This window comes from Heterodontus francisci, chromosome 1 (assembly GCF_036365525.1).
Source record: "Heterodontus francisci isolate sHetFra1 chromosome 1, sHetFra1.hap1, whole genome shotgun sequence".
NCBI classification, from domain to species: domain Eukaryota; kingdom Metazoa; phylum Chordata; class Chondrichthyes; order Heterodontiformes; family Heterodontidae; genus Heterodontus; species Heterodontus francisci.
Window position 1 is genome coordinate 9540822 of NC_090371.1, and position 12789 is coordinate 9553610.

At 52.4% G+C, this 12789-nt stretch overlaps 1 protein-coding gene across 1 annotated transcript in view; it reads right to left on the reverse strand.

Annotated features, from left to right (window-relative positions):
• Nucleotides 1-1441: 1441 nt before the first annotated feature.
• The window catches only part of LOC137367502 (serine protease HTRA2, mitochondrial-like), a 62094-nt gene continuing 50746 nt past the window's right edge, over nucleotides 1442-12789 (reverse strand). Inside the window, exons 7-8 of the mRNA XM_068028650.1 lie at nucleotides 2838-2933; nucleotides 1442-2008 (exon numbers count right to left, since the gene is read on the reverse strand). Of these exons, the coding sequence (XP_067884751.1) occupies nucleotides 1843-2008; nucleotides 2838-2933 (262 nt within the window). The 3' untranslated portion in view covers nucleotides 1442-1842. The remainder of the gene's footprint in view (nucleotides 2009-2837; nucleotides 2934-12789) is intronic.

Consider the following 12789-nt stretch of genomic DNA (forward strand, 5'->3'; position numbering starts at 1 on the left):
AGTTCAATCAGGGCAAATGCGAGGTGATGCATTTTGGAAGATCCAATTCAAGAGTGAACTATACAGTAAATGGAAAAGTCCTGGGGAAAATTGATGTCCAGAGAGATTTGGGTGTTCAGGTCCACTGTTCCCTGAAGGTGGCAACGCAGGTAAATAGAGTGGTCAAGAAGGCATACGGCATGCTTTCCTTCATCGGACGGGGCATTGAGTACAAGAGTTGGCAGGTCATGTTACAGTTGTATAGGACTTTGGTTCGGCCACATTTGGAATACTGCGTACAGTTCTGGTCGCCACATTATCAAAAGGATGTGGATGTTCTGGAGAGGGTGCAGAGGAGGTTCACCAGGATGTTGCCTGGTATGGAGGGCGCTAGCTATGAAGAGAGGTTGAGCAGATTAGGATTATTTTCATTAGAAAGACGGAGGTTGAGGGGGGACCTGATTGAGGTGTACAAAATCATGAGAGGTATAGACAGGGTGGATAGCAAGAGGCTTTTTCCCAGAGTGGGGGTTTCAATTACTAGAGGACACGAGTTCAAAGTGAAAGGGGAAAAGTTTAGGGGGGATATGCGTGGAAAGTTCTTTACGCAGAGGGTGGTGGGCACCTGGAACGCATTGCCAGCGGAGGTGGTAGATGCGGGCACGATGGAGTCTTTTAAGATGTATCTAGACAGATACATGAATGGGCAGGAAGAAAAGAGATACAGAACCTTAGAAAATAGGCGACATGTTTAGAGAGAGGATCTGGATCGGCGCAGGCTTGGAGGGCCGAAGGGCCTGTTCCTGTGCTGTAATTATCTTTGTTCTTTGTTCTTATAGCTCTATAATTTCTCCCCCTTCAGGTATTTATCCAATTCCCTTTGGCAGTTTCTGCTGAAACTGTCCGTCACTGTCTCAGGCAGCGCGTTCCAGATCACAGCCACTCACTGGAGAAAAAGAGGTTTCCTCATGAGGCCCCGGTTCTTTTTCCAATCACCTCAAATCGAGCCCCTCTGGTTACCGGCCCTCCCACCAGTGGAAACTGTTTCTCCTTATTTACTGCAGTAAAATCCTTCATGGTTTTGAACGCCTCGATTAAATCTCATCCCAACCTGCTCTGCACCAGGGAGAATAATCCCAGCTTCCCCAGTCTGTTAACAAAATTGAGTTTTCTCAGTCTTCACCTTCCACAATGTGAGTGGAAAGTTCATGCAAATGGGGGAGCAGGGGGGGTGGGGGAGCAGGGGGCAGGAGTAGGGGGAGCAGGGGGAGCGGAGACGGGGACCAGGGGGCGGAGAGGGGGAGCAGGGGGTGGAGAGGGGGAGCAGGGGGGGCGGAGGGGGGAAGTGGAGGGGGGGGGGGGCCAGCAGGGGAGCAGGCGCTGGAGGGGTGAGGAAGATCTGGAGGCCCATCGAACCTCGCTGTAATCCCCTAGGACTGGAATATTAAACAGATGCACATAGTGACAGATCTAATTTTATTAAAAAACATGATCCACTTACACTGGGAAATAACAATGTTTCCGCCCTGGCAGGGGGCCAGTGTACCCTCCCCGGCAGGTTAAATAGCCCTGCAGGCCTTGCTTTAATCACCAGACTGTAGTGTAGAATGAGACCCAGGCCATGATCACAGTGAACACTCCCCATCTTCCCATCCCTTCCCTCTCCTCTCCAACAGGCAAGATTTATAGTAAATGAAAATTATATCTGAACATAAACCGACCTCCTGCTCCTGATCTCAGCGCTATGGATTACAAAATAAAAACTGTCCAAGTTGAGGTGCAGGCTGAGTTCTGTCATTTCCTCGTTTGCCTGGGCTGACTCGTTGCTGCACAATTCACCCTGTCACTGTTTCCCTCACTCCATCACTCGGGGGTCTCGGGGACAATGTTAATCATCAGCTCCTCACTGCCTCTCCGTGCAATCACAGTCAGTGAGTTCTCCTGGTGAACCGCCCGGTAAACATCCTCCGCCGTCTTCACCACTCGTCCATTTATCTCCACGACAATGTCTCCTGGTCTCACACCAGCTCTGTTTCGGATAACAGAGGAAATCAGCAGAGCAAACAGGTCAGAGCGAGAGACAGTAATGAGCAGAGGGTTGGGGGGGAGAATTTGGGGCGGCGGGGGGGGGGGGAAAAAAGTCAGAGAGCAGAGCAGGAGGGGGAAGTCCTGGGGAGGGCTCAGGGTGGGGCGAGTACCACCAGGCGGAGCGAGGGAAAGATGATCATCGCCCAGGCCCCAATCACAGTGACCTCAGAAAAACAGAGATAGACCCGAGTTAAACTGTTAAACAAATCAGTCCACACCCCATCCCATTCACCCCTCCCCCCCATCCCATTCACCCCTCCCCCGTCATCCCCTCTCCACCCCCATCCCATTCACCCCTCCCCTTCACCCCCTCTCCTCCCCCATCCCATTCACCCCCTCCCCCGTCATCCCCTCTCCACCCCCATCCCATTCACCCCCTCCCCCCCATCCCATTCACCACCTTCCCGTCATCCCCTCTCCTCCCCTATTCCATTCACCCCCTCCCCCATTCCATTCACCCCGTCACTCCCTCTCCTCCCCCATCCTATTCATCCCCTACCCCGTCATCCCCTCTCCTCCCCCATCCCATTCACCCCTCCCCGTCACCCCCTCTTCTCCCCATCCCATTCACTCCTTCCCCATCGCATTTACTCCCTCTCCCGCCCCATCCCATTCACACACCCCGCCCATTCAGCCCCCCCAAACTCATTCACCCCCTCTCCCCCACTGGCCCTTGCACCCCACCTCCCTCCCCACATTCACTCCCTCACCCCTTGCCCCTATCCCATTTACCCCATCTCCCAATTTCCCACCCTCACTCTGCTCCTTACAGATAGGCTGGAGATCCTGTAATGACTTTGTGGATTAAAACTCCATAGGAAACATTCGGAAATCTGGGATCTCGCAGTTTCAGCTCACTGAGGATTCTGGAAAGGAGGAAGATCAGAACAAAGAGTCAGAACATCTGAAGCACAACAGCCCCATGACCGTAATTACCCCCAAAACAACGCCTTGAATGCATTTACCCCCAAAACAGCCCCCTGACCATAATTACCCCAACAGCCCATGACCATAATTACACCAAGAGCCCTCTGACCATAATTACCACAACAGCCCCCACCATAATTAGCCCAACAGCCCCCTGACCATAATTACCCCAGCAGCCCCCTGACCATAATTACCCCAGCAGCCCCCTGACCATAATTACCCCAACAGCACCCTGACCATAATTACCCAACAGCCCCATGAACATAATTACCCCAGTAGCCCCATGACCATAATTACCCCAACAGCCCCATGACCATAATTACCCCAACAGCCCCATGACCATAATTACCCCAGCAGCCCCCTGACCATAATTACCCCAACAGCACCCTGACCATAATTACCCAACAGCCCCATGAACATAATTACCCCAGTAGCCCCATGACCATAATTACCCCAACAGCCCCATGACCATAATTACCCCAACAGCACCCTGACCATAATTACCCAACAGCCCCATGAACATAATTACCCCAGTAGCCCCATGACCATAATTACCCCAACAGCCCCATGACCATAATTACCCCAACAGCCCCATGACCATAATTACCCCAGCAGCCCCCTGACCATAATTACCCCAACAGCACCCTGACCATAATTACCCAACAGCCCCATGAACATAATTACCCCAGTAGCCCCATGACCATAATTACCCCAACAGCCCCATGACCATAATTACCCCAACAGCCCCATGACCATAATTACCCCAACAGCACCCTGACCATAATTCCCCAGCAGCCCCCTGACCATAATTACCCCAACAGCACCCTGACCATAATTCCCCAGCAGCCCCCTGACCATAATTACCCCAGCAGCCCCTTGACCATAATTACCCCAACAGCCCCCGGTCCATAATTACCCCAACAGCACCCTGACCATAATTCCCCAGCAGCCCCCTGACCATAATTACCCCAGCAGCCCCTTGACCATAATTACCCCAACAGCCCCCGGTCCATAATTACCCCAACAGCACCCTGACCATAATTTCCCAGCAGCCCCCTGACCATAATTACCCCAGCAGCCCCCTGACCATAATTACCCCAACATCCCCCGGTCCATAATTACCCCAGCAGCCCCCTGACCATAATTACCCCAGCAGCCCCCTGACCATAATTACCCCAACAGCCCCATGACCATAATTACCCAACAGTCCCCTGACCAAAATTACCCAAGTCCCCCGACCAAAATTACCCCAGCAGACCCCTGACCGTAATTTCCCCAGCAGCCCCCTGACCGTAATTACCCAACAGTCCCCTGACCGTAATTACCCAACAGTCCCCTGACCGTAATTACCCAACAGTCCCCTGACCGTAATTACCCAACAGTCCCCTGACCAAAATTACCCCAGCAGCCCCCTGACCATAATTACCCAAGTCCCCGACCAAAATTACCCCAGCAGACCCCTGACCGTAATTTCCCCAGCAGCCCCCTGACCGTAATTACCCAACAGTCCCCTGACCGTAATTACCCAACAGTCCCCTGACCGTAATTACCCAACAGTCCCCTGACCATAATTACCCCAGCAGCCCCCTGACCATAATTACCCCGACAGCCTCCAGACCATAATTACCCCAACAGCCTCCAGACCATATTTACCCCAAGAGCCCCCAGACCATATTTACCCCAACAGCCCCCGGTCCATAATTACCCCAACAGCACGCTGACCATAATTACCCAAGCAGCCCCCTGACCATAATTACCCCAACAGCCTCCAGACCATAATTACCCCAACAGCCCCCTGACCATAATTACCCCAACAGCCTCCAGACCATATTTACCCCAAGAGCCCCCAGACCATATTTACCCCAACAGCCTCCAGACCATAATTACCCCAACAGCCCCCACCATAATTACCCAAGAGCCCCCAGACCATAATTACCCCAACAGCCCCCACCATATTTACCCCCACAGCCTCCACACCATATTTACTCCGCCTCCACACCATATTTACCCCAACAGCCTCCAGACCATAATTACCCCAACAGCCTCCAGACCATAATTACCCCAACAGCGTCCGACCATAATTACCAAACAGCCCCCACCATATTTACCCCCACATCCTCCTGACCATATTTACCCCAACATCCTCCTGACCATATTTACCCAAACAGCCTCCAGACAATATTTACTCCAACAGCCTCCAGACCATATTTACCCCAACAGCCTCCAGACCATATTTACCCCAACAGCCTCCAGACCATATTTACTCCAACAGCCCCCTGACCATAATTACCCCAACAGCCCCCGACCATATTTACTCCAACAGCCCCCTGACTATAATTACCCCAACAGCCCCCTGACCATAATTACCCCAACAGCCCCCTGACCATAATTACCCCAACAGCCCCCTGACCATAATTACCCCAACAGCCCCCGACCATATTTACTCCAACAGCCCCCTGACCATAATTACCCCAACAGCCCCCTGACCATAATTACCCCAACAGCCCCCTGGCCATAATTACCCCAACAGCCCCCTGACCATAATTACCCCAACAGCCCCCTGACCATAATTACCCCAACAGCCCCCTGACCATAATTACCCCAACAGCCCCCTGACCATAATTACCCCAACAGCCCCCTGACCATAATTACCCCAACAGCCCCCTGACCATAATTACCCCAACAGCCCCCTGACCATAATTACCCCAACAGCCCCCTGACCATAATTACCCCAACAGCCCCCGACCATATTTACTCCAACAGCCCCCTGACCATAATTACCCCAACAGCCTCCAGACCATAATTACCCCAACAGCCCCATGACCATAATTACCCCAACAGCCCCATGACCATAATTACCCCAACAGCCTCCAGACTATAATTACCCCAACAGCCCCATGACCATAATTACCCCAACAGCCCCTGACCATAATTACCCCAACAGCCTCCAGACCATAAATACCCCAACAGCCTCCAGACCATAATTACCCCAACAGCCCCATGACCATAATTACAACAGCCCCACCATAATTAGCCCAACAGCCCCCTGACCATAATTACCCCAACAGCACCCTGACCATAATTACCCAACAGCCCCATGAACATAATTACCCCAGTAGCCCCATGACCATAATTACCCCAACAGCCCCATGACCATAATTACCCCAACAGCCCCATGACCATAATTCCCCAGCAGCCCCCTGACCATAATTACCCCAACAGCACCCTGACCATAATTCCCCAGCAGCCCCCTGACCATAATTACCCCAGCAGCCCCTTGACCATAATTACCCCAACAGCCCCCGGTCCATAATTACCCCAACAGCACCCTGACCATAATTCACCAGCAGCCCCCTGACCATAATTACCCCAGCAGCCCCTTGACCATAATTACCCCAACAGCCCCCGGTCCATAATTACCCCAACAGCACCCTGACCATAATTTCCCAGCAGCCCCCTGACCATAATTACCCCAGCAGCCCCCTGACCATAATTACCCCAACAGCCCCCGGTCCATAATTACCCCAGCAGCCCCCTGACCATAATTACCCCAGCAGCCCCCTGACCATAATTACCCCAACAGCCTCCAGACCATATTTACCCCAACAGACCCATGACCATAATTACCCCAACAGCCCCATGACCATAATTATCCCAACAGCCCCCGGTCCATAATTACCCCAACAGCCCCCTGACCATAATTACCCCAACAGCCTCCAGACCATATTTACCCCAACAGCCCCATGACCATAATTACCCAACAGTCCCCTGACCAAAATTACCCAAGTCCCCCGACCAAAATTACCCCAGCAGCCCCCTGACCATAATTACCCAAGTCCCCGACCAAAATTACCCCAGCAGACCCCTGACCGTAATTTCCCCAGCAGCCCCCTGACCGTAATTACCCAACAGTCCCCTGACCGTAATTACCCAACAGTCCCCTGACCGTAATTACCCAACAGTCCCCTGACCGTAATTACCCAACAGTCCCCTGACCGTAATTACCCAACAGTCCCCTGACCAAAATTACCCCAGCAGCCCCCTGACCATAATTACCCCAGCAGCCCCCTGACCATAATTACCCCAGCAGCTCCCTGACCATAATTATCCCAGCAGCCCCCTGACCATAATTACCCCAACAGCCCCCGGTCCATAATTACCCCAACAGCACGCTGACCATAATTACCCAAGCAGCCCCCTGACCATAATTACCCCAACAGCCTCCAGACCATAATTACCCCAACAGCCCCCTGACCATAATTACCCCAACAGCCTCCAGACCATATTTACCCCAAGAGCCCCCAGACCATATTTACCCCAACAGCCTCCAGACCATAATTACCCCAACAGCCCCCACCATAATTACCCAAGAGCCCCCTGACCATAATTACCCCAACAGCCCCCACCATATTTACCCCCACAGCCTCCACACCATATTTACTCCGCCTCCACACCATAATTACCCCAACAGCCCCCACCATATTTACCCAAGAGCCCCCAGACCATAATTACCCCAACAGCCCCCACCATATTTACCCCCACAGCCTCCACACCATATTTACTCCACCTCCACACCATATTTACCCCAACAGCCTCCAGACCATAATTACCCCAACAGCCTCCAGACCATAATTACCCCAACAGCGTCCGACCATAATTACCAAACAGCCCCCACCATATTTACCCCCACATCCTCCTGACCATATTTACCCCAACATCCTCCTGACCATATTTACCCCAACAGCCTCCAGACCATATTTACTCCAACAGCCTCCAGACCATATTTACCCCAACAGCCTCCAGACCATATTTACCCCAACAGCCTCCAGACCATATTTACTCCAACAGCCCCCTGACCATAATTACTCCAACAGCCCCCTGACCATAATTACCCCAACAGCCCCCTGACCATAATTACCCCAACAGCCCCCTGACCATAATTACCCCAACAGCCCCCGACCATATTTACTCCAACAGCCCCCTGACCATAATTACCCCAACAGCCCCCTGGCCATAATTACCCCAACAGCCCCCTGACCATAATTACCCCAACAGCCCCCTGACCATAATTACCCCAACAGCCCCCTGACCATAATTACCCCAACAGCCCCCTGACCATAATTACCCCAACAGCCCCCTGACCATAATTACCCCAACAGCCCCCGACCATATTTACTCCAACAGCCCCCTGACCATAATTACCCCAACAGCCTCCAGACCATAATTACCCCAACAGCCCCATGACCATAATTACCCCAACAGCCCCATGACCATAATTACCCCAGCAGCCCCCTGACCATAATTACCCCAGCAGCCCCCTGACCATAATTACCCCAACAGCCCCATGACCATAATTACCCAACAGTCCCCTGACCAAAATTACCCAAGTCCCCCGACCAAAATTACCCCAGCAGACCCCTGACCGTAATTTCCCCAGCAGCCCCCTGACCGTAATTACCCAACAGTCCCCTGACCGTAATTACCCAACAGTCCCCTGACCGTAATTACCCAACAGTCCCCTGACCGTAATTACCCAACAGTCCCCTGACCAAAATTACCCCAGCAGCCCCCTGACCATAATTACCCAAGTCCCCGACCAAAATTACCCCAGCAGACCCCTGACCGTAATTTCCCCAGCAGCCCCCTGACCGTAATTACCCAACAGTCCCCTGACCGTAATTACCCAACAGTCCCCTGACCGTAATTACCCAACAGTCCCCTGACCATAATTACCCCAGCAGCCCCCTGACCATAATTACCCCGACAGCCTCCAGACCATAATTACCCCAACAGCCTCCAGACCATATTTACCCCAAGAGCCCCCAGACCATATTTACCCCAACAGCCCCCGGTCCATAATTACCCCAACAGCACGCTGACCATAATTACCCAAGCAGCCCCCTGACCATAATTACCCCAACAGCCTCCAGACCATAATTACCCCAACAGCCCCCTGACCATAATTACCCCAACAGCCTCCAGACCATATTTACCCCAAGAGCCCCCAGACCATATTTACCCCAACAGCCTCCAGACCATAATTACCCCAACAGCCCCCACCATAATTACCCAAGAGCCCCCAGACCATAATTACCCCAACAGCCCCCACCATATTTACCCCCACAGCCTCCACACCATATTTACTCCGCCTCCACACCATATTTACCCCAACAGCCTCCAGACCATAATTACCCCAACAGCCTCCAGACCATAATTACCCCAACAGCGTCCGACCATAATTACCAAACAGCCCCCACCATATTTACCCCCACATCCTCCTGACCATATTTACCCCAACATCCTCCTGACCATATTTACCCAAACAGCCTCCAGACAATATTTACTCCAACAGCCTCCAGACCATATTTACCCCAACAGCCTCCAGACCATATTTACCCCAACAGCCTCCAGACCATATTTACTCCAACAGCCCCCTGACCATAATTACCCCAACAGCCCCCGACCATATTTACTCCAACAGCCCCCTGACTATAATTACCCCAACAGCCCCCTGACCATAATTACCCCAACAGCCCCCTGACCATAATTACCCCAACAGCCCCCTGACCATAATTACCCCAACAGCCCCCGACCATATTTACTCCAACAGCCCCCTGACCATAATTACCCCAACAGCCCCCTGACCATAATTACCCCAACAGCCCCCTGGCCATAATTACCCCAACAGCCCCCTGACCATAATTACCCCAACAGCCCCCTGACCATAATTACCCCAACAGCCCCCTGACCATAATTACCCCAACAGCCCCCTGACCATAATTACCCCAACAGCCCCCTGACCATAATTACCCCAACAGCCCCCTGACCATAATTACCCCAACAGCCCCCTGACCATAATTACCCCAACAGCCCCCTGACCATAATTACCCCAACAGCCCCCGACCATATTTACTCCAACAGCCCCCTGACCATAATTACCCCAACAGCCTCCAGACCATAATTACCCCAACAGCCCCATGACCATAATTACCCCAACAGCCCCATGACCATAATTACCCCAACAGCCTCCAGACTATAATTACCCCAACAGCCCCATGACCATAATTACCCCAACAGCCCCTGACCATAATTACCCCAACAGCCTCCAGACCATAAATACCCCAACAGCCTCCAGACCATAATTACCCCAACAGCCCCATGACCATAATTACAACAGCCCCACCATAATTAGCCCAACAGCCCCCTGACCATAATTACCCCAACAGCACCCTGACCATAATTACCCAACAGCCCCATGAACATAATTACCCCAGTAGCCCCATGACCATAATTACCCCAACAGCCCCATGACCATAATTACCCCAACAGCCCCATGACCATAATTCCCCAGCAGCCCCCTGACCATAATTACCCCAACAGCACCCTGACCATAATTCCCCAGCAGCCCCCTGACCATAATTACCCCAGCAGCCCCTTGACCATAATTACCCCAACAGCCCCCGGTCCATAATTACCCCAACAGCACCCTGACCATAATTCACCAGCAGCCCCCTGACCATAATTACCCCAGCAGCCCCTTGACCATAATTACCCCAACAGCCCCCGGTCCATAATTACCCCAACAGCACCCTGACCATAATTTCCCAGCAGCCCCCTGACCATAATTACCCCAGCAGCCCCCTGACCATAATTACCCCAACAGCCCCCGGTCCATAATTACCCCAGCAGCCCCCTGACCATAATTACCCCAGCAGCCCCCTGACCATAATTACCCCAACAGCCTCCAGACCATATTTACCCCAACAGACCCATGACCATAATTACCCCAACAGCCCCATGACCATAATTATCCCAACAGCCCCCGGTCCATAATTACCCCAACAGCCCCCTGACCATAATTACCCCAACAGCCTCCAGACCATATTTACCCCAACAGCCCCATGACCATAATTACCCAACAGTCCCCTGACCAAAATTACCCAAGTCCCCCGACCAAAATTACCCCAGCAGCCCCCTGACCATAATTACCCAAGTCCCCGACCAAAATTACCCCAGCAGACCCCTGACCGTAATTTCCCCAGCAGCCCCCTGACCGTAATTACCCAACAGTCCCCTGACCGTAATTACCCAACAGTCCCCTGACCGTAATTACCCAACAGTCCCCTGACCGTAATTACCCAACAGTCCCCTGACCGTAATTACCCAACAGTCCCCTGACCAAAATTACCCCAGCAGCCCCCTGACCATAATTACCCCAGCAGCCCCCTGACCATAATTACCCCAGCAGCTCCCTGACCATAATTATCCCAGCAGCCCCCTGACCATAATTACCCCAACAGCCCCCGGTCCATAATTACCCCAACAGCACGCTGACCATAATTACCCAAGCAGCCCCCTGACCATAATTACCCCAACAGCCTCCAGACCATAATTACCCCAACAGCCCCCTGACCATAATTACCCCAACAGCCTCCAGACCATATTTACCCCAAGAGCCCCCAGACCATATTTACCCCAACAGCCTCCAGACCATAATTACCCCAACAGCCCCCACCATAATTACCCAAGAGCCCCCTGACCATAATTACCCCAACAGCCCCCACCATATTTACCCCCACAGCCTCCACACCATATTTACTCCGCCTCCACACCATAATTACCCCAACAGCCCCCACCATATTTACCCAAGAGCCCCCAGACCATAATTACCCCAACAGCCCCCACCATATTTACCCCCACAGCCTCCACACCATATTTACTCCACCTCCACACCATATTTACCCCAACAGCCTCCAGACCATAATTACCCCAACAGCCTCCAGACCATAATTACCCCAACAGCGTCCGACCATAATTACCAAACAGCCCCCACCATATTTACCCCCACATCCTCCTGACCATATTTACCCCAACATCCTCCTGACCATATTTACCCCAACAGCCTCCAGACCATATTTACTCCAACAGCCTCCAGACCATATTTACCCCAACAGCCTCCAGACCATATTTACCCCAACAGCCTCCAGACCATATTTACTCCAACAGCCCCCTGACCATAATTACTCCAACAGCCCCCTGACCATAATTACCCCAACAGCCCCCTGACCATAATTACCCCAACAGCCCCCTGACCATAATTACCCCAACAGCCCCCGACCATATTTACTCCAACAGCCCCCTGACCATAATTACCCCAACAGCCCCCTGGCCATAATTACCCCAACAGCCCCCTGACCATAATTACCCCAACAGCCCCCTGACCATAATTACCCCAACAGCCCCCTGACCATAATTACCCCAACAGCCCCCTGACCATAATTACCCCAACAGCCCCCTGACCATAATTACCCCAACAGCCCCCGACCATATTTACTCCAACAGCCCCCTGACCATAATTACCCCAACAGCCTCCAGACCATAATTACCCCAACAGCCCCATGACCATAATTACCCCAACAGCCCCATGACCATAATTACCCCAACAGCCTCCAGACTATAATTACCCCAACAGCCCCTGACCATAATTACCCCAACAGCCCCATGACCATAATTACCCCAACAGCCCCATGACCATAATTACCCCAACAGCCTCCAGACTATAATTACCCCAACAGCCCCTGACCATAATTACCCCAACAGCCTCCAGACCATAATTACCCCAACAGCCTCCAGACCATAATTACCCCAACAGCCCCATGACCATAATTACCCCAACAGCCTCCTGACCATAATTACCCAAACAGCCCCCTGACCATAATTACCCCCACAGCCCCATGACCATAATTACCTCAACAGCCCCATGACCATAATTACCTCAACAGCCCCATGACCATA